At 46.4% G+C, this 27,998-nt stretch overlaps 2 protein-coding genes across 4 annotated transcripts in view; one reads left to right on the top strand and one right to left on the bottom strand.

Moving 5' to 3' along the window:
• Nucleotides 1–746, bottom strand: part of SHPK (sedoheptulokinase) — a 34,688-nt gene extending 33,942 nt beyond the window's left edge. The window contains exons 1-2 of the mRNA XM_029611341.1: nucleotides 506–746; nucleotides 16–157 (exon numbers count right to left, since the gene is read on the bottom strand). Coding sequence (XP_029467201.1) covers nucleotides 16–157; nucleotides 506–637 — 274 coding nt within the window. The 5' untranslated portion in view covers nucleotides 638–746. The remainder of the gene's footprint in view (nucleotides 1–15; nucleotides 158–505) is intronic.
• On the top strand, nucleotides 118–27,732 carry CTNS (cystinosin, lysosomal cystine transporter). Of its 3 annotated transcripts, none has more exons than XM_029611343.1 (11): nucleotides 118–246; nucleotides 1,386–1,469; nucleotides 10,783–10,861; nucleotides 11,008–11,092; nucleotides 11,236–11,339; nucleotides 12,608–12,739; nucleotides 19,290–19,389; nucleotides 19,472–19,591; nucleotides 20,437–20,607; nucleotides 21,087–21,204; nucleotides 26,378–27,732. In XM_029611343.1, exons 2-11 carry the CDS (start codon nucleotides 1,406–1,408, stop codon nucleotides 26,518–26,520), a joined length of 1,116 nt encoding a protein of 371 aa, XP_029467203.1. In that variant the 5' UTR covers nucleotides 118–246; nucleotides 1,386–1,405; the 3' UTR covers nucleotides 26,521–27,732. The 3 variants fall into 3 exon arrangements, with proteins under 3 accessions (XP_029467203.1, XP_029467202.1, XP_029467204.1); XM_029611342.1 differs by lacking the exon at nucleotides 118–246 and adding an exon at nucleotides 778–936; XM_029611344.1 differs by lacking the exon at nucleotides 118–246 and adding an exon at nucleotides 793–868.
• The last annotated feature ends 266 nt before the right edge of the window (nucleotides 27,733–27,998 follow it).

Raw genomic sequence — 27,998 nt, 5'->3', positions numbered from 1 at the left:
AACATGTGACTGTACCTTGACCTGTTTTCCAAAACACGACTCCGTGCATTTGTCCCGAAACCCCAATACGTGTGACCCGACGAAGCTGCTGCTTGGGAAAAGCCGCCAGACACTCATTCAAGGCTCGGATTATTTTCCGGACATCCTGTTCCCTCCCCTACAGGAGCAAAGTACAAAAAAAAACAAAAACCCGCTGAAGAACAGGTACAGGTGGGAGTGAAGAGCAGCGGGGCTGTGTGTAAGACGGTAAGTGTAGGTTTAGGCAGGAAAGAAGAGGGCACGTTTGACAGAAGAAGGCTTCTCAGTGGGAGCGCCAGTACATGCACAAGCACAGCTGCTCTATTGCACCCCTGCCTTTTTTTTCCGCACCGCAGCGCTAGATATTTTGAGGCTATACCGGGTTCTGGGCGGTAAGGGGGAGAGGAAATCAGAGTAGGGCCGTTCTCGCTTCCCGAACGACAAGCGAGACACACAGGAAGTGGCAAAGCCTGGCCCCGGTCGATACCTGAGGTGCAGCGGCGCTCGGCACCTCGGCCCGGGTATCCCGGACATGGCTGTGGCCGTCCGGCAGCAACACCACCTTCACCGAACTCGTGCCTAGGTCAATGCCGAGAACAGCGACGACTTCCCTCTCCATAGCTCGCGGCCTTCAGCCGTCTCCACGGCAACGCGTGCGCGCGCGCTCAGCCGCTAGGAGAAATCGACTTCCGGCGACGTCACAGCCGCGCAGAACTCCCCCCCCCCCAACTCGGAAGCGAGCGGCAGAGCCCGGAAGCTGCTGTAGCAGTCGTTGATAGCGGCCGGTTGTTTTTGTTCGAGCGCACCGAGCCGGACCCGGGAAGGAGGATTAAGAATCCAGGGAACGGGGGTAAATGGGAAAGAGGAGGGAAGGCGGCTCCGGAATATAAGACCGCTGAGAAAGGGCAGTGACCGCAGGTGAGCGATGAGACGAGGGGCTGTTGGCGGCTTTGGAAATGCTCGAGGGTGGTTTTTGGTGCAACGGGAGCATAGACTTAGACTTCCCCGAATCATTCCAGTACACTTAGTATCACTCCTTCCTTCCTTCCTTCGTCGGAACCTTCCACAGGAAGCCAGTGCAGTTCCATTAGCAGATGTTCCCACTTGTAGTTTATTGAAGCCTGGCAACCTAAGGTTCATAGAAATGGGAATAAATGTACGATTATGAAATGAAGTATTTATAATGGTAACATCCTCATTAGTTTTAGTAGATTTGTGTTTTCTGGAATATTTTCTGTCCTATTCCTGTTGCTTTTTGTATATGAACAAGAGCAAAATGCTAAAGAAACTGTAGCTAACAAGGCCCCTTCTAAATGTTCCAGACTGTACAAATGTCTCTTTACTTTTTTTTTTTTTTTTTTTTTTAGTTGTCTGCACGTGCAGAAGGATGATGAAAAGATGTGCACTTGTCTTTATATTATGTTTTTCCCTTAAGTTGCTGGACCAATGTGGTAAGTTTGAATTAGTAAAGCAGCCCTGTTAATCCCCCTGGCTGTATAGAAATAAGGTTCTACTGAATACAGAAAGATCTGATCTCCAACATAGACTGTTTAGAAATATAATTTATTTATGTATTTGCATTTAGCTCAGTCCTTATCATTAGTAGCTCAAGATGAGTTATACAAAGGTGATGACTGTAGTGGCAGCAGCGCTAAGGAAGGAGGGTATCCTAGTACACCCACATTTGGACGACTAACTAATCAGAGCCAAGTCGGAGGAGGAAAGCAGGGACTTCACAGGGAAGGTAAGGGCGCTCCTCAAGATATTAGGATGGGTAGTAAATGAGCCCAAGATCATTCTGCAGCCGGCCCAAAGATTGGTCTACCTAGGGGTCCTATTCGATTACGAGCAGGCAAAGGTATTTTTGACATAGGCGAGAGCGGACAAAATAAGGTGCCAGGTGAGAGAGTTTGCAGAGGCCAGAAAGCCCATAGCGAAGGAGTACCTGCAGCTGTTGGGCTTGATGGTGTCGACCATAGAGGTGGTCTCATGGGCAAAACCTATATTTGCCCACTGCAGAGAGTGCTGCTTTCACATGGAACCTTGGCAAGCAAAAATATGGACAGAAGCTCAAGCTGACCTCCTAGGTCAGGTCTAATGTGCGGTGGTGGCTGGGGGAAGAAAATTTAACAGGAGTCAATCTAGTCCCACCAAGATGGACCATGTTAACAAATGCCAGCAGATTAGGCTGGGGAGCACACTGCAAAAGGCAAGTGGTCAGCCAAGGAAAGAGAAGCCTCAATAAACCTGTTAAAGTTGAGAGCTGTAAGGCCAGGGCTCAGAGACTTAAGCACCAAATCGAGAAAGAAGTCTGTAAGAGTCCTTTCAAGCAGTAGCCTATATAAACAGACAAGGAGGGACACACAGTTGGCAGTTAGAGTAAGAGGTAAAACGACTGGGCAGAGTCTAACCTGATGGGGCTGACTGCCAGTTAAATAGCAGGGAAAGAGAATACGCAAGCAGATTACCTAAGCAGGCACACACTAGACCAGGGAGAAAGGGATCTAGCGCAGGAGGTATTCTCAAGAGTGGTAGAAAGGTGGGGAAAACCAGAATGGGACTTGATAGCAACCGGGAGGAATACCAAGGCAAATAAATTTTTCAGCAGACACTAGGAACAGGGATCAATGGGAATAGATGCCCTTGTCCAGCCATGGTCAGTGGACCAACTATTGAACATGTTCCCACCACAGCCTTTGATAGCAAAGATACTGAGTGACACCAGATTGGCCCAGAAGGGCTTGGTAGGTGGACCTAGTAAGGTTAAGCATAGACCTTCCTCTGAGACTGAGGGAAACCAAGAACCTGCTCAGGCAGAGCCCAGTCGCTTGGAAAAGGACAGATATTATCTTACAGTTTGGCTCTTGAAAGGGACAAATTAGAGGAAAAAAAGGGTATTCAAGGGCATTGGTGTCCACCTTATTAAAATCTAGGAAGTATTCGACCTTCAGGGCTTATGGTAGGGTCTGGAAGGTTTTTGAAGGTTGGTGCAGAAGGAGAAATATCTCCCCACTGAAGGCACACACAAAGGAAATTTTACAGTTCCTGTTCATACCCCAGATCAGTCCAGACAAGTGGATTTTGCATCCCTACCAGCAGATGGAGGCAGAGAACCAAAAACCTTGAGGCACTGCTACATATCAGAGAGTGCCACCTGCAGTCCCTTAGTATTTCTCTGTCTCCAGCAGATGGTAGAGGTGCAAACCTGCAGTTAAGAAAAAAGAAAGAAAGAAGGGATAGTTAAGAAAGAAAGAAGGGATAGAAGAAGAGAAGTTAGAAGATACTCCCTGACCTGTTAGGTGCCTTCATGGGCCATCCCCTCAGGTTGAGCTGGGTGAGGAGCGGGGGGGGGGGGGGTTAGTAATCCCTGATCAGCTTTAGCCTGTAGCAGATCCAGGGGTCTGACAGCCAGGAGTCCTGGTTCCCTCTTATCCCCTGAAGGCTCCTTCCCAGAGGTGTTGCCAGGGGCAGGGAAGTATTCCTTTTTTTGCTTGAATTTCTTCCTTTGCTTTGGCTGCTGTTTCTTTAAAGGAAATAAAAAGTGTTAGATTTTTCTTTCAGCAGCAATTGGTATGGCTGTTTCTGGTTTGATCATCAGGGCAGGCCCAGGGAGGGGGAAGGGAGCAGTGTAGTTCCTCTGTTAGCAGCTTCAGGCTTTGTTGGGCCGTGTTACCCTTCTCTCCCATGCGCCACTATCACATGGCTTCTGTGTCTCTGCAGCAGGCCCGGCCGCAGGGACACAAGATGGCTCTGACAGCAATTTCCCAGTGTGGGAAAGCTTCCGGCTGCTCAGGGAGCCAGAGGCTGCATTGGGCAGTGTTCCCCTCCTCTTCTGCGTGCCGCGATCATGTGGCTTCTGTTCCTCTGCAGCAGGCCTGGCCACATGGAGATGGCGCCAAAAGCTGTTTCCCAGTACAGAAGAGCCTGTCAGGCTAGCAGCCTGGCTTGGGGACAGCTAAATGCAGAGGTGCTATGCCGCAATTCATTTCTGGAGGGGAGGGGCCCTCTGGGGAGGGGGAACGAGGCTGGTAGGAGAGCCACAGGTTCCCAAGGCCCTGTCAGGATCAATACTGGAAGCCTAAACAGCCTGTCATGCAGGAGAAGGGCTACAGCCCTGGAGGTGACAGACTCCCAGGAACCCAGGGACTCCCCTCCCCCGTTGTCTCCGGAGATCCTGTTGGGGGAGGGGGGGAGATGCAAGCTCTGGGCCGGACAGGGGAGAGGATGACATGGAGTTTTCCTCAGAATTCATCTTGCTTATACATAAGGCCATTTTAACCAGGAAAAGCACTGGCTATAAAAGGGCATTTCTGTCAGCCAGCTCGTCCTGCTGCAAAGAGGCTGAGGGGCTCCTTAGCCACCGGGGATCAAGGAGCCTCCTTCACCGGCTGGGCCTGGACCATCCTGAGGGGCCTGGAGGCTCAGATGATTTGGACCTGGATGACCCGGAAGATGGTCCGGGGGGTGGATCAGGATGATCCGGGGGTGGATCAGGATGACCCAGCAGATCTCACAGTGGATGTCGATTGGGCTGATCCTAAAAGGGTCTCAATAACAGAGGGAGATGACCCGCAGGTGGTTCGTCTTTTCCGTAAGGAGGAATTGAGGCCCCTTATTTCCCATGTTCGGAAGGAACTGGGTAATAAAGTGGTCCAGGAGGAGTCTGCCAATGAAGGGGTGGATCCAGTGTTGTTTGGACTCTGGGGCCCACCAAAAGCCTTTCCTCTCCCTAAAAGGATCAAGAAACTGGTGAATCAGGAATGGGACTTCTCAGAGGTGATTCCTAAGGTGGCTAGAGCCAAAGTAAAATTGTATCCCCTCATGAAGGATATCCTGCAGCTGCTGGTATTGCTGAAGGTGCATAATAAATAAATAAATGATGAAAGCGACTGCACCGCCATATTTTGTTCCTTTGTGCGTCAGTGTCCTTAAGATGGTAACCGAATAGGTTGTCTCTCAAACATGGCAGGTTCGCCAATTTGTCATGGATGTCTTCTTTGAGAGAACTGGAATGAAGCCATGCCAAGCATCGTTCCGCGATTGCAGTGGTAAATGACCGGGAGGAGGTCTCAAAAGATTCCTAGACCACTCTCAGCAGATGTCTCAAACCTTCTTTCATGTCATAGAAGGGTTGGGGGTGATTGGTTGGCCAGTCCCAGAATGTAGAAATGGTTTCAAAGACTGCAAACACTCATACAAATACTATACCATATAAAACTGATGGTGTTGTATTCTGGATGTCAGCCTCGCACTTTGAAAGATTTTCTTAGCTCGCTTCATCGCGGAATCCACTACCACAGAATCATGTGGAAGTTGAATTACTCCATAAGTTTTCGATTTCTATAACCTAAACTTAAGGTCCAGTTTTCTGGACACAGGAAGGATGGAATGAGGAGAATCCCATATCTTGAGCAGCATTGCGTCAAGAATTTTGTGGGGGGGTAGAGCAGAACATTCCACTGGTACTTCCAGATCTTTAAGATTCTGAATATCTCTTCTCGAGGATCTGGAAGTTTCTTGAGGTCTACCCCCAGATCTCATCCTAGCTTTTCTACAAATTTGGGGTATGTCAGATCTTCTAGTGGTGAAGAAGGATCAGTGGGCTCTTCCTGCGGGTCAGAAGGGATGCCCTTGGAGCTCGAAGGTGACATATCCGGTGGAGTCTCCTTCAGCACTAATGTAGGAGAAAATTGAGGCTTGATCTGTTTTTCTAGAGAAGAAGCTGTGGACTCTAGAGACCCGTGGACATTTAGGGAGACCACCTCCGCTCGGACTCAGTGGCAATGCTGGATACCAAGTTGAAAGCATGTCCCTTGCAATTGTGGCTTGCTGGGACTGTGGTATTGATGGACTTGGTCGCAATAATTGATCTTTTCTGTCCATGGTTGGGGAACGAATGCCTTGGGAGCAAATAAGTACGGACAAGATATCTTCAGGATTTTTACTTGGCATGCAGGAGCCCTTTTCTGGCAGACTTGATCTATCTCTGGGGGATAGTTCTTCCTGAAGAATAGAACGTTGCAAGAGGGATCTACTGGATAAGCCTGAGTAGACAGTTCAAACTTCCTGGGAGGAAGAAGATCTGGAGCTAACAGAAATCGGTTTTGGGGGTGACACCCAAGGTGGCTGTGACAGAGTGTCCAAAATTGGGTCTTCTGGTCAGAGGGGATGGTGAGAAATCCCATCTCCTCTTCTTGGTATGCGGACTTGACTCCCAGGGTGGATGCTCCTCACCAAGTAATGCAGGTTTTGAGTTTAAGTGATGCATGCACCCGTCTGAAGTGGCCTGTGTATTGTGTCATTGCGCGGTGTGTGCCAATGCATCGTGCGCTTTATCTGGCGCTGAAGCATGGGGTAACAGCGCAGGCTTTAGTGGTTACATCTGTGTCCCATGTGACGCAATTCTTTTTTCCGGACGACTTACCCGAAGCCTGAGTGGATGTGTTGCGGAAGTGATACGAGGACGACACAGATGACTGTGCGGGTCAGTGCTTCAATGCGTCCGGCTCCATCAGTGCAGCAATGTTCTTATCCACTCTGGGGCGGCTCACGGGACTGGCCTGTGTTTGGAAGGTGCCAGGGTGACCCTGTCACCCAGTCTCTTCTGCTTGGAATTCAATTTTTCATGGAGGTCCACCAAAGAAGCCCTTCTATGGACTTTGTGGGATTTAGTTTTTCATTCTGGTGAGGAGTGAGTGTACAGCACCACGGAGAGGGTGCATAGGTATCAAAGCACGCTTCTACTTCCTTTAGACGGGCGATTTTGTCTGCTCTCTGTCCGTAGTCTTTATATGAGGCCTGGTCGTGGTCTGGACCAAGACATAGGTAGCAGTAACAGTGATTATCAGTGACGGACATTATGGGGTCCGCATGACAATACTTGAAGCCTGGTTTTTGGTTTTATTTTTACATCGTTCTGTAGCAATGAAAAGTGCTTTTGTGGAATCGGCTGAAGCGAAGATAGAAAAAATTCTTGAGGAGATGCGGGGAGAAAATAATCACATCCATGCCTGAGCGCGTATTAAAAAAAAAGCACTGAGGAGGCTGACACACAATACACACAGGAAGAACCGCGCAGACACAACAGCATTCGAAGCTTTGCCTTCTGGGAGAAGTCCGCAAGAGCGAGCCATCGATGATGCCACCCAAAATCAGAATGGCTAATTCAGCCTGCTATCTACGGAAAACACAGTTTACGGTAAGCAAACTTGCTTTTTGCATCTAAATGAATAGTGTATTAGGCGCCTACATTTTTTCAGCACCTATTGTGAGCACAGTTCTCAGACGCCTGTTGAAGCGTACTGACAACTCTGGCGCCATTAGCAAAGAAGCCTAAGCACCTTAACCTTTGTGCTGCTTGCCATATTCGGGCATCTCAGCCTGGTGTTCACGCTAACTTGTGTCAGCCCTGTTTGAAGGCTCAGAGAGAATTGTCTCTGGTTGATTTTACTAAGCCTGCTCCTTCCCAGTATGATGTGGAAACGGAATAAGAGTTGCCAGAGGTTTCACCTGGAATGGGCTCCCCTAACTGGTTTGTCAGCAGGGGAAGGTAGTTCAGTGGGCGCAAGACCGCCCCCTGGTTTGGCATGGAATCTTTTCTTGGGTGGAATTTTTCAAGGCTGCAGTCCTTTCATCAGGTGTAGTCATCAACCCCGGCCAATCTTAACAGACCAGGATCGCAGGCTGTGGTTTCCCGCACGCCTGGTGCTGCAGGTAAGCTTTGGAGTACATCTAGACCTGCTGCGAGTCACGCTGTTAGGGACCCGGATCGTATGGATGATGAAGCCGATCCATACTCCCTAGAGGATGGGGAAAATTCCTCCAGGGCTGGAGCCATATAGAACTATGTTGCATTTCTTTCATAGAGATGAGTACCGGGCTGAGTTCCCAGACATTGAAGATACTGGGCGTGCCAGGAGCTGATTCCATTTCTGAGCCAAAGAAAGATCCCATTTTGATTTCTTGGCATAAAGCCTCATGTTTCTTCCCTATATCTTGAATGGGGCACTCCGGAAGCTAATTTTAAAGGGGAAGGGCTGTACCTCCTGGATTCAGCTGCGAGACTGCAATTGCACATCTGAAAGTGGATGCGCTTGTGTGTGCCGTCAACAAGCGGGCGACTATCTCTTGAGGGCAATCCTTAAGCAGGCCTTGCAGCAATGGCAATGAATTTGTGGATAACTTCTTTTGCTCCTAGTGGTTCACTCTTGTTTACTTCTCTCAGGAAGTCAATGAATCTGTTGTGAATTCCAGGGCAGTGATGGAACCAGCAGCTGCCTTTTTGGCAGATGTGGGCTGCGATCTTGTCCGCACTTCGGCCAGATGGATGGGTTTGATAATAGTGACCAGGCATCAGCTATGGCTCAGGAATTGGTTGGCTGATATCTTGAAGTCTAATTTTACAAAGTTGCTCTTTAAAGGATCACTCTTGTTTCGAGTGAACTGGAAAAAAAAATGGCCAATAAGTGGGGTGAGTCCCAGGTTCCTTGGTTACCAGAGGATAAGAAGCAAATGCCGCTCTCTTTCAGGATGAGCAATTGTGCTAGGGGTTTCACATGCTTTTGACCCTACAGAGGAGCAGCTTCTTAGAGGACTTGGCCTTTGGGTGTTTGTCTCAGTCCTTTAATCCCAGGCAGCCCAGAAGGGGCGTAGGCTTGGATAGTGGTGCCCCACGAGCCTCTCAGTGAAGGTGTGCTGACCCACTTCCGGGTACAGGAGATAAGGGGTTGCTTGTCTTTTTATCAGAAATGGGTCGAGATCCTGTCAGACCAGTGAGTTCTGCAGGTGATAAGAGATTGCTATGCTCTGAAGTTTCTCAGTGTCACTTGGGACATTTTCATGGTATTTCCCTGCAACTCTCCACAAAAGAGGCAAGCAGTGGAATGTATGCTGACAAGGCTCCTCAGCCTGCAGGCTGTAGTTCTAGAGCCCAGGTCACAAGAAAATATGGGCTGGTATTCCATTTATTTCATGTGCCCAAGAATGCGGGCTCCTTTCACCCTCGTCCTAGATCTCAAGGGAGTCAACTGTCATTTGCGGGTGACTCATTTCGCATGGAAGCCTTATGCTCAGTGATAATGGAAGTACAGTCGGGGGAGTTTCTGATGTCTCTGAATTTGTCAGAGGCATACCTTCATATTCCCATCCATCTGGAGCATTAATGGATTCTGCATTTCGTTGTTTTGGGGTGATATTGGTTTCAAGTGCTGCCTTTGTGTTGGTCTCCACGCCCAGAACCTTTTTCAAGGTTATAGTAGTTTTTGCAGCAGTGTGGAGAAAAGATGACAATCTGGTTCACCCATACTTAGATGATTGGCTGATTCAAGCCAAGAGTCTGGAAGGGAGCCTTTGGGTCTCACGCAAGATGCCTCCTTGCTACAGAAACTAGGTTGGGTGGTGGCCAAGAGCAATCTAGAAGCCATCCCAGACACTGGAGTAGGATGTTTCTGTTGGAGGGCCACATTCAGAAGATGTTGGCGCAGGTGCAACTATTGACAGAAACAATACGCCTGAAAGTTGGTCTTATCTACAGGTGCTCGGGTTGATGGTGGCCACCCTAGAGGTGGTTCCATGGGCAAGGAAAAGGATCTAGGTGTCATCATTGATAATAATTTGAAATCTGTGTGCAGCAGCAGCCAAGAAAGCAAATAGAATGCTAGGGATTATTAGGAAAGGAGAATAAAACAGAGAATATCATAATGCCTCTGTATCACTCCATGGTGAGACTTCATCTTGTGTGCAGTTCTGATCACCACATCTCAAAAATAATTTAGCAGAATTAGAAAAGGTACAGAGAAGGGCGACCAAAATGATAAAAGGGGTGCAACGATTCCCCTATGAGGAAAGGCTAAAGCGGTTAGGACTCTTCAGATGGAGAAGAGACAGCTGAGGGAAGATATGATAAAGGTCTATAAAATAGAGTGGAGTGAAACAAGTAAATGTTAATTGGTTGTTTACTCTTTCATAGAGTACCAAGAGTAAGGGACAGACATTGAAGTTATTAGGTGATATATTTAAAACTGAAAACATCTTTTTTTTTTTTTTCCTTACTTAACACATAATTAAACTCTGGAATTCATTGCCAGAGGATATGTCTGTCTATTTAATTATGAATGTACTTTGTAACCCACCCCGCACATTGGAGGGCGCGGGCAATAAATACTTTTAAATAAATAAACGGTGAAAGCTGTTTAAAAAAAAGGTTTGGACAAGTTCCTGGAGGAAAAGTCCATTAACCATTATTAAGGTAGAGTTGCAGAAATCCATTGCTTATTTTTGGGATAAGCAGCTTGGAATCTCTCTACCTCTTGGGATCCTGCCAGGTACTTGTGACTTGGATTGACCCTGTTGGAGACAGGATACTGGGCTTGATGGAACTTTGGTCTGACCCAGTATGGCAAGTCTTATGTTCTTATGATCTTGTGTTTCTAACAATCCTGAAATGGCACTAGAAAAGAAGGACTTTTTCTTTTATTAATATCATACTGCAAAGCTTAGTTGAAATGGTGTGTGCATATCCTCTCTGTTTCACTGCCTGTTCTATATGTTTCTATTCTAACTTCTTGTTAAGAATTGTTTGCTATAATAACCTTTAGCAGTCACAAGCGCGTGGCATGCAGGGTTTTGAATGCCACAATGCAGATGTGAAGCATTTTATCCATCTGGCTCTGCCAAGATTTGGATCAGTCTATGCTGTTTCTCATCTACGACTCCTTATCTGTTCTCGTTTCTCACTTGTATTTCCTGTTTGTTTTCCTTTGTCAGATGCGGAGGATGGTCTGTCTGTTCCAGATGAGGTTACGTTAGAAAATGGAAGTTCGGAAAATATTAGCATCTCACGAAAGTAAGTTTTGCCACAGTAATTTTGCTGAGGCTGCTGACTTCAGCAATTAGGCTTTGTCAGAGCTCAGCAAAATATATAGATACTACATATATCTATACTGGAAAATCCCTATCAACATCATGTAGTGCCTGTGCTTTCCTTTGCAGTGTTGCTCTTAATGAGGTGGCGGTGGTGACGTTCAACATTACGTATGCTTCAAAGAATAAAACCATTGTTCAGCTCCCTGATCAAGTAAGTCAAAGAGAGGAAACATTGTTGTTCGGAACCTAAAAGATACCTGATATTGACTGAAAATGCGTTTTGTTTTTTTTATTACCTGGTTCATTTTTCTTTCATACAAAATAATTGTAAAAAGATTTCTTTTTCTTTAACAGGTAGTACTGCCTGTCAGGGTACGGAGCTCCCTGTTTCCAGTGACAGCTAAAGTTGCAGGACAAGTTACTGTGTATTTACATAGTAATGTCTCTAACAAAACTGGGTGAGTTAACACACTGCTTACTTTTAATCCTAATTCTGCTGAAGTGCTTGTGAATCCCAGATGTGTGAGGTTTACACAGTAACATAGTAATGACGGCAGAAAAAAGGCCAAAACGGTCCATCTAGTCAGCCCAGCAAGCTTCCCAAGGTAGTTACTGCTGCCCCGTGCAGGTTACTCCCACATTTCTGTTAAGGGTAGTAACTGCTGCTCCGTGCTGGTTAAGCTTTATTTATTCCCATCCTCTAGCCTTTAGTGATCTACAGTGTTTATCCCATGCCTCTTTGAAATCCTTCACAGTTTAGTCTTCACCACTTCCTCCGGAAGGGCATTCCAGGCATCCAGCACCCTCTCGGTGAAGAAATATTTCCTGACATTGGTTCTAAGTCTTCCTCCCTGGAATTTCAAATCTTGACCCCCTAGTTCTACTAAATTGTAGATCTTCTGTAAAGTATTGTCTAATTGTTCTCATGAGACCAGCAGCTTGACTTTTTTTAATGTGGTTGAATAAAGCTAGAAACCCAAGTAAAGCAGTCTTATAGAGACTGTCCCGAGGGCAGATTATGGTAGCCTGCTCCAGCCTTTTGGGGTAGATTGGGGGAAGATTTTCATATAGGCTGCTGCAGCTGGGGAGGTGGATAACACTAGGATAATACATTTATTATTCTTGTGGCTGGCTTTTATATGTTTTAATGAACTGACTTTGATGCTCTATATTGTTTAGGGTTTATGTGCTGTATATTGCTTCTGTTTTTATGATTTTTACAGTGCTGTCTTTATGCTGTACACAATGTTGTCTGTAAATATGATTCATAAATGAGATACATGAAAAATAATAAAATACATATTGCTCTAGCTTTTCTGACTGATCTGCAGCCCTTGCACTTGTTGGTATCACTTCTGCTTTTGCTGTACTTGTGACTGGTTTTGTGGCACTGGTAATCTATATAGAGCAACGGTAAGCGAAAGCCACAGGGTCTTGCCTGCAGAAGATAAGGTGCATACAGATAGCAAAGTTACTCACAGGAAGTTACATTTTGATGGAGGAGGGATTTACTGAATTACAGGGCCTCCATGAAGTAGGAGTTTGAGAAGTTAAATTTGGAAAATATGGTAACCAGAATAAAGGATCAATGTTGCTGGTATAAGGGAGTTCAGTATAAACTTCAAACTATCTGCCACGGCAGGGGGGGATACAGGATGCAGTAACATTGCAGAGAGAAAAACCCAAATTCCCTCCATTCATAATGTTCTCCCTACCTACCTTCCAGCCCCAGGATCCGATTCCTGGTCATTCGCAGCAGGAGTTTGCAGATTTTGGACCAAATCGTTGGCTGGATCTATTTCATAGCCTGGTCAATCTCCTTCTACCCTCAGGTTTTTGAAAACTGGAAAAATAAAAGGTAAAACTGTGCTCAAGAAACATTTCCTGTGTTTCTGTTGTGCTTTCCAGTTACCAAGGTGGAGTGCGATAGGAAACTGCTGTTGATGGGGTGGAGGTTTGTTACTGGGCCTCTGAATTAATGACGTGAACTTCTTTTGTAATCTTAATGCTATTAATTAACTACATTTTACTAATCTCTAGATCTCTGAAATGTTTTCCTTTGCTTTTTTTGCAATATGTCAGGATGTGCATTCGTCACATCCGTTTCAACAAGTACACACGGGAAATGGGAGAGTATGCGTGCATCTCAATATTAAAAATACAAAATGCTCCGTCACATCCGCCGAAACGCATTCTGCATTTTCAACTTTTCAAGTCTACTTAGCTTGATTGCTGTTAAAAGGGATTAAATCATGGCTGTGAAAGCAGGCTTTTATTAAGTTGAAATATGGCCCAAATTATGTTATCACTTCTGAATTTTACTCTGTTTGTAAATTGTTACTCATTCTGTGTCTTATTGGCATTGTTTGACAGTCTTTTATTATTCATTGTGTTTATGCTTTTACTTATGTATTATGGCACTGTAAACTACTTTGATTTTTTTTTGAAATAGGGAATATCAAGAGTAAATCACATATTCCCTTTGAATATTTCCTAAGGAAAAGGCAGCCACAGAGACCATTTCCTAGCGTGTAGCAGATGGACTCAGGACCAATGAGTATAGTGTGCTCCTGATAGCAGTTGGAGACTGAGTCAGATTTCAATCTGACATCAGCACTACATATACCCCTGCAGGAAGCTCTGCTCTTCAGTATTTCTCCGTCTCCTTAGCAGTTTGGGACTCTATACATGCTTGCTCAGCGTTAGGAAATCCAAACCAAAGAAAATTCAAAATCTTACCTCTACAAGACGAGCCCTGCTCTCCTGCAGTGATACCGAAGGGTCCGTCCCCCAGTCGAGAATTCCTGAGGTGATTTCCGAGATCCCTCAGAGGTGAGCCTGGGTCCAGCAGTCTGTTCCCGGCGAGGACTTAGCCCCCAGGAGGGAGCGGCAGAGAGGCAGCGGGTGCAAGACCGAGCGCGGCGGTGAAGGTATTTCCCTTTCCCCCTGCAACCGGAGAATGCCGGCTCGAGACCGGGAAACGCCAGACAAGGTAAGGTAGAAAACGTTCTTAAGTCTCCGGTCTCCGAGGCTCGGATAGCTGCACAGATCGCCTGTCGGCGTCTGTCCCATCAGGTTGAGCAGCCCCATCCAGGATAGACCCTGATCCGGCTCGAGGGTCCTCCCACGTGGAGACCCTCCCGGGGGGGGGGGGGGGGCACGCGCCATCTTAATCGTGTGGTCACCGGCACCATTTCTTCCCCTTGATCGCCGTACTGTCTGCCTAGCTGAGCTGGGCACATAACATACGTGTGCGCACAGCGGCATGTGCATAGGTGCTGTGCACACAGCAAAGCGCACGAGGGTGCCGGGCACATAGCGCCACACTCAACAGCGCCGGGCGCATGAGTTCGGCTACATGCTCATCCTCGTAAGCGCACAGACCGGCCTGCACACATATCTTCGCAGCCTGCACGCACACCCTCTGCGCACCCAGAGCGCATATCTAAGCCTCCCAGCGCCCGCATATAAACGCAGAGACCGGGTTTGAACGCCCCTACGTGCACAAACCATGGCACCACCGGCCAAGAAAGCCAAAGCACAAGCCTCTGCCCAGCCCGCCACATAAGAGCTGCGCAGCATGAAGAAGCTACTGCCCTGTGCCTACAGTGTGAGATGGCTCTGGGAGAACCAGGGCAAGGTGTCTTCCCCCCCCCCCCCCCGCCAGTACTGAAATTCAGATCCACTGATAGTACCCCAGACCTCTCTATCCCCAGTTCAGCCCTTCAGCCGGGCCCTCAGGGAACGCCGCTGGGTTAAATATAGACCCAGGAACCTTTTCCTGGGTGGAATTCTTTAATGGTCTACAAACCTTCGTCCAGGTGCAATCAGCGCCACCGATACCACAGCCTCCACTAGAGGACCCAAACCTCCCAGGCCCTTCTCGGCCTCTCAGAGACGTGCCTCCCCCGGACAAAAGCCTAACCTTAGGAGACACGGACACCTCTGAGGAAGATCAAGACTCCCTGGAGGAAGGGGAAATCCCCATAGGAACGGAACCTACCGAACCATGATGCGTTTCTTCTCCAAAGACGAACTACTAGACCTCGTGTCCGAGAGCCTGAGGGAGCAGGCCATCCTAGACACAAACGCCTCAGCGGATCCAAAGACGAACCCTCTTCTGGTCGGGCTCAGTCAGGCCTCACGCCATTTCCCATTGCTGCAAGCCATACAACAGCTGATCGACCTAGAATGGAATGCCCCGGAGGCCAGTTTCAAGGGAAGATGGGCTCTAGAAGCCCTATATCCATTGGAACCCTCAGTCAAAGAACTACTGGTGTTTCCCAAAGTGGACACCATGGTCTACACAGTCACAAAGCGCACCACCATGCCAGTCGAAGGAGGAACGGCACTCAAGGATGCCCAAGACAGACGTCAGGAGTCCATCTTTAAACAGTCATTTGAGGCAGCAGCTATGTCACTGCAGATCGCTGCCTGCTGTGCTGTGGTGACACGCGCATGCTTGTCACAGGCCAGGAACACAACCGCGCCCGTCGAAGCATTAGAACCAGCAATATCCTTCTTCACGGCTGCGACCTCTGACCTGGGGTGCACTTCAGTCAAGGGTGTCTCATCCATTGTGGCAGCCAGAAGGCAGCTCTGGCTCCGAAGCTGGTCAGCCGATGCGACTTCTAAGATGAAAGTCACGAGAATGCCGTTTAAAGGAACCCTCCTGTTCCGAAGCGAACTGGAGAAGTTAGCCGACAAATGGGGCGAATCTCCAGTACCTCAGTTACCGGAGGAAAAGATCAAGAGAAGCCAACACCCCTCTCCCCAAACATCCAGGGGCAGAGGATCACAGCGTTTCAGACCGTACAAGAATAAATATCAAGCACCTCGCCCTGCAGGCAGGGGCCAGTCCTTTCGGAACAAACACAAGAGGGGAGGCAGCCCAGGCCCCAGCTGCACCCCACAATGAGAATCAACAGACCCATCCACAGGAAGAAGCCATAGGGGGCAGGCTTGCCCGATTCTACCAAAGATAGGTCGAGATAATGTCAGACAAGTGGGTCCTAACCATCATTCGATAGGGATACTTTCTGGACTTCCACAGCATCCCTCCAGACAAATTTGTGAAATCTCCCTGCCATTCCCCCTCCAAGAGGACGGCAGTGGAAACCACACTAACCAAATTGCTCGCCTTAAAGGCTATAACACCGGTGCCCATGCATCAACAAAATACTGGACACTTTCCATCCATTTTATCGTTCCCAAGAAAGAGGGAACGAACTGGCCCATACTGGACCTCAAGTCGGTCAACCGCTACCTGAGGGTACCACACTTCCGTATGGAAACTCTACGCTCGGTCATAAGGGCGATACAGCCGGGAGAATTTCTGACCTCTCTGGACCTGTCAGAAGCCTATCTGCACATCCCGGTCCATCACGATCATCTACGCTTCACGATCCTGGACCATCACTACCAGTTCCGAGCGCTACCCTTCGGGCTAGCTACAGCCCCTCTGATGTTCACCAAAATCATGGTCATAGTGGTGGCAACACTGAGGAAAGAAGGAATCCTCGTTCACTCGTATTTGGACGATTGGCTGATCAGGGCAAAATCTCCAGAGGAAAGTCATCGGACGACCACCAGAGTCAAGAACTTCCTGGAGAACCTTGGATGGGTCGTCAACGCAACCAAGAGCTGTTTGGGAGGGTTGCAAACTCTGGAATACCTGGGAGTCCAGTTCGACACCCAACAGGACAAGGTCATTCTTCCCCCTGCAAGAAGAATGAAATTGATAGACCAGTTGAGAAAACTGTTGAATGGCACTCCCCCCACGGTATGGGACTACCTCCAAGTCCTTGGACTTATGACATCAACCCTAGAAGTCGTACCATAGGCAAGGGCCCACATACGACCACTACAATGTTCCCTACTATCACAATGGAACCCGATGTCCCAGGACTACACTGTCCGCCTCCAGTTACCGGCCGAGGTACGGATCCAGCTCCTATGGTGGCTACAAGAAGACCATCTGAGCAAGGGAGTAAAGCTATCCCCACCAATCTGAATCACGCTCACCATGGATGCGAGCCTACGAGGGTGGGGAGCCCACTGTCAGGAACTGATGGCCCAGGGACAATGGGACAAGGAAGAGTCAGGATAGAACATCAACCGTCTGGAAGCCCGAGCAGTCAGACTAGCCTGCCTACACTTCAGTCACAGACTCCGGGGCGAATCTGTCAGAGTCATGTCAGACAATGCCACAGCAGTGGCCTGCATCAATCGACAGGGAGGAACCAGAAGCCAACAGGTGTCCCTGGAAATAGACCCCCTAATGGCGTGGGCGGAAGCAAACCTACAAGGGATCTCGGCCGCCCACATCGCGGGAAAAGACGTCATCGCTGCGGATTACATCAACAGGAAAAGTCTAGACCCAGTAGAGTGGAGACTGTCAACCACAGCCTTCCAGCTAATAATAGACCGCTGGGGAACTTCAACCATGGATCTTCTGGCAACCTGGTCCAATGCCCAAGTCCCCAAGTTCTTCAGCCGCAGACGAGAACCACAATCCAGGGGATTGACGCCCTGATCCAGACCTGGCCACAGGAAGACCTGCTGTATGCCTTTCCCCCATGGCCACTACTGGGCGGGATCATCCGCAAGATAGAACTTCACAGAGGGCTTCTAGTGTCCCCGGACTGGCCAAGAAGGCCGTGGTACGCAGACATGCGAAGACTTCAGAGGGGAATCCTCTGTGTCTACCTCCACACAGGGACCTGCTCCAGCAAGGACCGATCCTCCACGAAGACCCAACTCGATTCTCGCTTACGGTCTGGCCATTGAGAGGACTCACCTGAAGAAGAGCGGATACTCAGGGGCAGTGATTGACACCTTGCTCCAAGCATGCAAGTTTTCCACATCTTTAACCTACATACGAATATGGAGAATATTTGAAGCTTGGGAGGAAACAAGGGGAAGTGGCCTCACGGGCAACCATAGCCCGCTGGATCAAAGAAGTAATCAAGGTGGCCTACGTAGAGGCAGGCAAGCCTTCACCTCTACAAGTCAAGGCCCATTCCACCAGAGCCCAGGCAGTGTCTTGGGCAGAAACCAAGATGCTGTCATCCGCCGAGATATGTAGGGCGGCGACATGGTCCTCCATTCCCTCCTTCTCGAGGTTCTACTGCTTGGATGTTCAGACTCAGGAAGACACAGCATTTGCAAGGGCAGAACTAAGTGGCCACGGGCAGCCTCCCACCCGGTTCGGGAGTAGCTTTTATAGATCCCATTGGTCCTGAGTCCATCTGCTACACGCTAGGAAATGGAGAAATTACTTACCTGATAATTTCGTTTTCCTTAGTGTAGACAGATGGACTCAGTATCCCGCCCACGGCTGCCTCAGAATAGGGAAACCTCGGGTGACAATCCCCGAGAGCAAGACAAGCACGGGTAAGCCACGTTTTACCTCTAGTTAGGACACCCATAGTTACCGGGTATCGGCGTTTCTCGTTTGAGTGCACTGGCGGTCTCAGCTAAAATTCACGTCAACCAGTTCAAGTTAATCAAGTTATTCAAACACACACATATCCACAATTGCTTTTCAAGGAGAATACTGAAGAGCAGAGCTTCCTGCAGGGGTTTATGTAGTGCTGACATCAGATTGAAATCTGACTCCGCCTCCAACTGCTATCAGGAGCACCCTATACCCATTGGTCCTAGGTCCATCTGTCTACACTAAGGAAAACGAAATTATCAGGAAAGTAATTTATCCATTTTTTCTGCAAATACTTTTTCCCTGTAAAACTACACACATTGGTGTCTCCCCCCAACCTAACCCCACTTCTCAGTGAGTAAAACATTGTTTATGGAAGGTTTTAATTGGTTATTTTTTTTTATTTGTATAATATGTTTTAACTTGTATTTATGTAATCTTCATTGATAAATTGGAAATGTGGAATAGAAATAAGTGTGCCCGCTGGCGATCCTCGCATGTACTTTCACTCGTCGATAGTTAAGACAGTTTCAGATGGCTGCTCTTCTTAATCACGCAGATCACTGGACTGACAGGACCTTCCAACTGGAAAATGCTTGATTTTTGTTTTGTTTTTTAAGTAGATTTTTGAGTCACAGTTTTTATTCACAGTCAAAGGGATAATCCACTGAGGAAAATATGAACAGACATCAGATTGGTAATAGAATGCATTAGAGTCAGCTGGAAAGAGGTGACCTGCAGTAAGTTAGACTGGAAGGAGGCGTCTTGGTGTTTGGTGGGGCTTAAATAATGAGCTTTCACTGAAATCTCAGCTTCTTAAAATAAGAATTGTCTTTGCATTTAATTAGCTTTGCTTTTATAACTTGGCATTCTTTGCAAAAGCGTTACATTGTTTTTCACCAGTTTTAAATGTTTGCCGCCATTTTGATTTTTTAGGTTGTTACCTGTGTTTGGTTTTTCTTTTGTGCAGTGTCATCGGGCTCAGCTTTGATTTTCTGGCCTTGAATCTCACTGGTTTCATAGCTTACAGTGTCTTCAATGTAGGAGTCTTTTGGATCCCATACATTAGGGTAGGTTCTTTTAGCAATTTTTCTTTTCTAGGTAATTATTGTGGCCAGTGAGGTAACTGATGTAACCTCTTTAAATTCCTAGGAGCAGTTTCTACAAGTGTACCCTAATGGAGTGATCCCCGTAGATGCCAACGATGTGTTCTTCAGTCTCCATGGAGTACTCTTGGTACTCATCACCATTATTCAGTGCTGTATCTATGAGGTGGGAATTATGACTCGCTTTGTATAGCGCAGTGTTCTCTCATGCATATTCATTGTGGAAACTCCAGCTGGCTAGGTGTGCCTGCAGGAGAAGGTTAGGAAACTGGTATAGAGCATTAGAAACTTGGTATACCGGTCGCACTAAACTGCTTTTGCACTCACCTTGCAGGAGCACTTTAACTGAATCAGAAATTTATTTGAATACCTTATTTAACCCATGTTAAGGGAAGCTTTTTGATGATTCTCTTATTTTTACATTTTATTAAATAATGCATTTTTGCTATCGTTTTTATTATTGCATGGTATGTTTTGTTTTCTTTCTATTCACTGTAATGTTTGCATCCGTTGTAACCCGCCCTGAGCGGTGTAAGGACAGGAGAAATAAATGAATACAGTTGGTTACTGCATCCTGCAGTGTTCCAGCAGATGTGCAGGGCTAAATTACAGTAATGCGCACCATTGGAAGGAGCGAGTAAGAAAATATTTCTTTGTAATTCAGCGAGTGGTGTACCCTAAAACTTTTCTCCCCAGTGGTGCTCCTACCTGCTGCTGAGACTACTGGGGACTCCCTGAATAACTCTCAGCTGAGGGTCGGTGCATAGCACCTGAAACAAACCCCAGAACTGTAAAACAATAACTTCTAATATGAAGTTCATTTTCTCTCTTTAAGGGCTGTACATTCCTGGAGAGAATTTAAAAGCCAATCACTGGCTATTATAGGAGTCAAGTGCAAGAAGTTGGCTAACCAGATCTTTTTAATGTAAAGAAAAGTTAACAAAGGTTGAGGCTTCAGAATCATCCCGGTTCCTTGAGTGTACTTTGGTGTATTTGAAATTGTTTTCACAGAGAGGTGACCAGCGAGTATCAAAAGTGGCAATTGGGCTCTTGGTGGTTGCCTGGATCTTCGCCTTTACAATGCTGTTTGTGGCCGGAGCTGGCAGAATCACCTGGCTTCAGTTCTTGTTTTGCTTCTCTTATATTAAACTGGCAGTCACGCTGGTCAAGTACTTTCCACAGGTAAGGGCCAATACATGATGCGTGGGTTACAGTGCATCCCTCGTTGGGAAGGGAGAAGGAAGGTTGTCGCTGTAGTTTGATTGTTAAGGAACCTGTTTACTAATGTTACATATCTGGGGGAAATGCAGTGCACGTAGAGGGTAATTTTTCTACTTTTTGTTTGTTTAGTATATGATTGTTTTATGTATTTGGGTGAAGTGAATTTTTTTCTTCATTTTTAATTTTTGTGTTCGAATGTAAACTTCTTTATACTTGAATGATGGTCTAACAAACAAATGAAACTTGAAAAAATGCTGAGAGCTCAGGTCCTACCAAAGAAGCATGGTGCACAGTATCTTGAATTTGGGTGGAAAGAATAAGCATTTTTTTAAGTACCATCAATGCATTTTAATGCCTAAAACAAAAGTATTCATAGTAAAGGAAATGGGAAGAATTTACATTTCTAAAAACCATTTTCTCTTACTGGTTTTATCATTTAGGCTTACATGAATTTTCGAAGGAAAAGCACTGCAGGATGGAGCATAGGAAATGTTTTGCTAGATTTTACAGGGGGCGCACTCAGCCTCCTCCAGATGTTTTTACAGTCCTATAACAATGGTAAGGAGATATGGGTGCAGACCTCGACTTGTGGGCTCAGGGGGTTGTATGGCAGCTGCAACGCATCTCAAAAGCAGATGGACACCTCCTGGGTATGTGGTGGTCCTGAAATAGGAAATAATTTTCTACTTAAGTCGGTGGTGACATTTCGGGGCCAATTTTTTGATAAGCCAGTTTGCAAAGGGAAACAACCCAGGTAAATTCTCTGTACAGAGGTACAAAGTACCTGTGTACAGCTGGGGATCCAGGGGCGAAACAATGCATGACACGTCAGTTATACGTGCATAGTTTTCTACCTTCCTGACCCAAATGCCCCTGGAATATAGCCTTGAAAAGTGACCGAATGTAGCCACCTTGTGAAACACCTGGCTCTACTCAGCTGCTCTGTGCACGTCAGTGCTCAGACTCTGGGATCAGGATGCTTAATTTTTACTAGGAAGTTATCGTCTTTCTGACCAATCGGAAGAGACAGAAGTCAGTGTTGCAGGTTTTTACCTCTGCAGATCTGTATTCAAATTCGGCTTCTATTACCTGTGGCTTATATTTAGCTTCCTTCTCATGTCCAAGCTCCTTTGGGTTATAGTACTAAGCGAAGGCAAACTGCCCAAATTTGGTATAAAGTTGTCTTTATTTCATGTTGATGTAGTAGAAATAAGGATCACCGAACAAGCTGAAGGTTAAACTAACTCAATAAATCTGTCACTAGCTTTCCAGATCTCTGCTCCCTTCAACAGATCATTGAAAGGACCCCATTTTAAAACAGGGTAGGGCCAGTGAAGGGCTGCCAAAGGCAGCCTTTTGCCTGAAGAAAAACCAAAAATTACCAGAAATTAACTGTTGGATGAATACTTACCCAATGGACAAACAATCCAAGTGTCAGGCAATTTCTCATTCAACACAAAAGATGCCCCATAAGCACTGAATCCCTGCTGCCCTCAACCAGAAAGTATATAAGGCCACACATCAGAGGCAACTAACTCCTCCCCCCCTTGGGAGGGAGGAGGGGGAAATCGTATTCCAAGAAAAAATTCTTCAGAGACTTAATAAAAGGCAACACAAGCAACCCCATCTGTCCCTCCCAATAAGATACCAAACCACGCAATAACAATCCAGCCAAAAAGAGAAGGGATGCTCACCTAAAGGATAAAAACCTTTCCCCTCTTTGTAGGACCAAGTGGCATGAAGGTCAACAAGAACCAAAATCTAAATCGCCATCTGCATGAAATGCACCTCAGGTGCCCATTATTCCATCTCTGACCAGGGACAGCCATCCACCCAGAAGAGGCAATGCTAATGCCATTACCTGGGTCTCCCTCACTCTGACATGGCCATCAATCATCCCTAAGCCTCCACCAGTTTTAAAGCACTCTGAAAACCAAAGGGCCGATACAGTACAGGGTGCTCTGGCGGAGCGCACTGTTAACCCGCGTTTTTGACGCGCTAGCTTTACCCCTTATTCAGTAAGGGGTAATAGCGCGTGGAAAACGCGCGTCCAAACCCCCCCCCCCCCCCCCCCCCGAAACTAATAGCACCCGCAACATGCAAATGCATGTCGATGGCCCTATTAGGTATTCCCGCGTGATTCAGAAAGTAAAATGTGCAGCCAAGCTGCACATTTTACTTTCAGAAATTAGCGCCTACCCAAAGGTAGACGTTAATTTCTGCTGGCACTGGGAAAGTGCACAGAAAAGCAGTAAAAACTGCTTTTCTGTACACCCTCTGACTTGATATCATGGCGATATTAAGTCGGAGGTCCCAAAGTGTAAAAATTAATTTAAAAAAAAAAAAATTTAAATCGGCTCGCAGGTTGAAAACTGGACGCTCAATTTTGCCGGCGTCCGGTTTCCAAACCCGTGGCTGTCAGCGGGTTTGAGAACAGACGCCGGCAAAATTGAGCGTCAGCTGTCAAACTCGCTGACAGCCACCTCTCCTGTCAAAAAAGAGACGCTGGGGACGCGCTAGTGTCCTAGTGCCTCTTTTTACCGCGGGCCCTAATTTGAATATTTTGTTTTAGTGAATCGTGCGCACAGGAGAGTGGACTGTGCGCACGCGAACTTTACTGTATCGGCCTGCAAAGTGATGGAAAATGAGTGAGGCAGGCTTGTAAGTCCTGTAAGAAGGAGGCAAGTGCTCGAAGGTTGAAAGCGGGTGGAGGGATGTACACCATCTTATTGGACATCCTATCCCTTCAGTTGGCCAGTGAGAAAGGAAGCTACTCAAATCTGGGGTAGGGACTTTCTTCTCCTCTAAGGAGCATGGGGAGGGTTGCCCAGAGGATTAATCGCATTATGTACTGCATCTACAGCAACACATTGTGCTACTGTGCATAACTTCTCACCGGTGCTTCTCACTCCCAGCTTAGTTTGAGCTAGGGGAGAGGGAGGACCCATAATTCAGCGAACCAGGAAAGGAGAGTGCCAGTAGCACTGTTCATCTTCTGTTCACTAGGGCCACTTGTTGCATCTGCGGGGGGGGGAGGAGGGATTGGCCCCTGCAGTACTCTCATGTCACCCTGACCATTCACCAACTTCCCTTCAGGCTGCTTCAAAGGTTCTGCAGGCTGGGCAAGCGTACTGCCTGCACACATGGGGCCAGATGCTTTCTTGCCCTTATCTGGTCTTTAGACCAGGGAATGACTAATCGATGAACATAAGAAATTGGCATGCTGGGTCAGACCATAGGTCCATCAAGTCCAGCATCCTGTTTCCAACAGAGGCCAAACCAGGCCTCTGTTGGACCTGGCAATTACCCAAACACCAAGAAGATCCCATGCTACTGATGCAATTAATAGCAGTGGCTATTCCCTAAGTAAACTTGATTAATAGCCGTTAATTGACTTCTCCTCCAAGAACTTATCCAAATCTTTTTTTAAACCCAGCTACACTAACTGCACTAACCACATCCTCTGGCAACAAATTCCAGAGAAATAGCTACTGAAATAATTCCAGGAGGACTCACAGCGATGAGGGAATTTGAGTCCTCTGTAAAACACCCAGAGCCAGATGGCCCAGGTATTCTGGAGGCTGCAGTAATCAAGCGGCCTATACCAAGCCCTGGGGCTTTAGGATCTTAGAGGCAGAGGATGAGCTTGGTGATTGGAAGGGGGACCAGTGGGCCTGTTCAGCTATTGGTTTTGGGGCACCTTCTTTTGATGTGCCCTTTACCATGGTACAGAAAACACACCTCATGAGGGGAAGAGAACGTTATAGGAGTGGCCCGGGTATAGTACATAGAACCCACACCCATCTCCTAGCTGGGTCATCACCCTGTACAGCTAGGCCTTTTCTTCTTTCTTTATTTTATTTAAAAGATGTATATCCTGCTTCTACATTCATAACATTAAATTAAAGAATGAAACCAAGGTACAGCTCCAGCCACACTAGTGGATATTAATAGTTTGTCAGGGGCTTCCACAAGTTAGCAAGCTTCTGCTACATCAAGACAATGTTAAATGCTTTGCAAACCAGATAAATTTTTAATAAATTTTCAGTTTCCTCCGGGAATGAGTTCCACAAGCATTCTAAGTTTATGTTCTAGGGCAATTGCAGTCACTGCTAACTTCATTTCCCCCAGGACTTCCAGGTGCAGCCTTAAACCATCATCCGGACTGCAGGGTGGCAAATTAGAAAGTCCCACCCATGGCCCTAGCTCAACAAAGAACTCCAATTAATGGAGCTTTCCCCCTTCTCCAGTGCTTGACAGATGGCAGTTAGTAAGGAAAGCAGGAGTACAGGCTTACCATTACCTTTCTGGCCTCCATCATTGCTTGAGCCCTGTCACCATCTGCCATCGTAAAGACATATTCCTGGCTGTTGGGGCAAGTTACTCCATGCTGCTAGACAATATCTCTCCTACTCCCAGGAGCCATGTTATAACTTCCTTAAGAAATCCATGGTGGTGTGTTTCTGGTCACTGCCTAGGCTGGGGTAGCATGACTGGGTTTTCTGCCCCCTACTCGAGGCTGCTGTTGGGCCTTTTGCCACATCAGTCCTGATCATTTTTTTTTCCCTTGCTTTTCCAGACTTTGCTCCTTTTAGGAAGGTTGCACCTCTGTGAGAACTTGTCAGGACTCCTGAACTCTCCACAGTGTTACCAGCTCCTCCGTGAATTTCATGAAGGGAAGCTGTTTCACTGGAGCCCCTTTTGACAGTCATTACCATGGCAACCCTTCCATTCCTGATAGCCCCCTCCAAGCTTCCCTCACTACCAACCGATAAACTTTGACAACTCAGTGCTGGCTCCTCTTATTCAGGGTCTTCTCCAAGCTGCCAGCTCTCTCTTCCATGTTCAACTTGGAGCTTGGGTCCCTCATCACAAGCCCTCCACCGTGGAAGTGCCAGCTCGCTCCACATAATGCTCCCAGGGTCTCCTGCAACCAGGAGGGGAGAGTCCAGGGATTCCTACCCCCTACAGGAGAAAGTGCCTGGGAGTGTAGGAGAATTCTCTTAAGCAACAGCGCTGAAGGCATCCCTCAAATTCTGCCAAACCTCACGTGCTCCTTCACTCTTTTCGTAAGGGGTACTTAAATTAATTTTTATTTTTCTTTAGAAGAAGAAAAAAAGAAAAACCTTCTCTGAAGAAAACAATTATGAACAAATAATTAAAAAAAAAAAATAGATTCAGGAAAAAAGCCTTGAGGGAGCAGGGAAGGACAGAAACCAGAAAACAAATCATGCTGTGGAGGTGGCCTTTTCTCCACACTGTGTGGTCCAAGGCACTTGATTGTTCTCTTTGTGTTGAATTTTCCTATTTGTATCTTTTCCTCAAACAAACCCCACTAGCTTGGCTTCCACGAAGCAAGAGAGCTGGACCTCCATCTTGGGACTGTGAAAAAAAAATCCTCCTCCTGTAGTAGAAAAGCTTAGCCTTTAACAAGAAGGGAGGGGAAAAAATGACAAAATTAAAAAAAAAAAAAAAAAAAAAAAAAAGGGGAGAAAAGCTTAGCTGGCAAAAAAAAACAAACCAAACCCTAAACTAGCAGGAGTTCACATGCAGAACTCCTTGCGATCTGAGGCAGGGAGCAGAGCACGCCAAAGCTCATCACAAATGGCTTGAGTCAGTCTAATAAAACATAAGAAGTGGATTAACAGGGCAACCACAATACTCTACTCATGCTGATGTAGTAAATTTGTTATGAATGCTAACTAAATCCTTACTCTGTTCTTTTAAACAGATGAATGGAAGTTAATATTTGGGGATCCAACCAAGTTTGGATTAGGATTCTTCTCACTTATCTTCGACATCATTTTTATCACCCAGCACTATTGTTTATACAGGAAGAAACATAACTATGAATCTCTAACTGAAGCCCAGTAACCCACATGATCATTTCCCGGTACTGCATCTGCTGAACACTCACAGCTCTGTGAATGCAAATGTGGGGGCCAGCAGCTTCTTAACATTGCAACAAGAGGATGGCCTTTCTGATCAAGACTTATGAGCTAACTAAGAACTACTGAGCAGATCTTTCTCCTTCCTATGAATTATGTGGATCTTACCATTATTTGGTAATTTCAGTGAAAAAGACTAGTTCTAGGAGACAGCTGAGGGGCAGCTGATGAACAAGAAATGTTTAAAAGCCTAAATGAAAGTGTGTGTGGAGCACTAGAACAACACTGCACGGCCAGGGGGATTCCTTTGTAGGCAGACAGCTGCTATGTTTGCACTAATGTTTCTGATGTCACTAAATGACCCCCACTTCTATAGTTCATATTCTGATACATTTTATAATGCTATTTCTTTACTTCCTCTCTGCTTGCTTATTTTAGCCAGTACTCTGTATGCTATATGCTGACATGCAGAGAGCAGGAACACAGGCCTTAGGGCGTGGGAGAGGGTTGATGGCAGACATTTTTAAACATTTATGAAAGGTAAGTACACACAGTAGGTAATAGCTTGGATGTTTGCTCTTCTGCTTTCTCTCATCTGATTCTCAGGAGCAAGCAAAGGATGTGGTCCTGTATTTCCCCAGGCTGCTTTTATAAATATGTGGCAAGGGAAGGCAACTTTCAGAACTTGTTTCCAAAGGTTGGGAGTGAGATCCCAAACCTTAAAATAGAAATTAGGTCATGGAGTATTTCTGAAATCACAAGACACTCGAAAAATGAAAGGAAAAGCCATTGCTAGTGTTTTGTAAGGTGGTGTATAAAAATCAACAGCATAGGTATTTTAAGAACACGTTATTTCAAACAAGGACTAGATGGTGGAGGATTTATTCACAGAGCAATATATAACCTGTTTTCAGTCTTACTGCACAATTACAAAAAAAATCCAGGCAACAGCATGAAGGACTTGATATATCATATATAAACTTGACATGGTGCTATCTCTACAACATGGGCAAAATATTACTGAAGCAAAGCAATAACATAAGTACTACTTCAGATGTAAACCTAAGACGGATGTTGCACTTCTTAAAGGAACAGGTATTCCCATGGCTGCCATGGGTTGTACCATGCTGAACTGAATTTAGTGTTTTACATGATTTTTTTCTACCCTACTGTGGAAAAATAAAGGTCAATGAATTGATATGTATTCTGACTGCTTATTTGTATACTGTTATTGACAGTTGAGTTAAGCAGCATTGGCTCTTAAGCAGAGATTGAATCATGTTAAGGTGCAGAAAGTAACAAGTCATAGGACTCCAAATGCAGATATGCATGAAACTGCAGACTAACCTATTAAGGGAACATTTTACAAGAGCTCTTAGGGGTGACAGCAGTGGTATAGCTAATCTGCCCTGCAAATCTTATTTTACATAATTCAGGAATTAGGAGCTGCTCCCAAGCATTTAC

This window comes from Rhinatrema bivittatum, chromosome 8, assembly GCF_901001135.1.
Source record: "Rhinatrema bivittatum chromosome 8, aRhiBiv1.1, whole genome shotgun sequence".
Lineage (NCBI taxonomy): Eukaryota > Metazoa > Chordata > Amphibia > Gymnophiona > Rhinatrematidae > Rhinatrema > Rhinatrema bivittatum.
The sequence above is the reverse complement of the archived record's forward strand: the minus strand, read 5'-3'. Positions and strand labels throughout refer to the sequence as shown.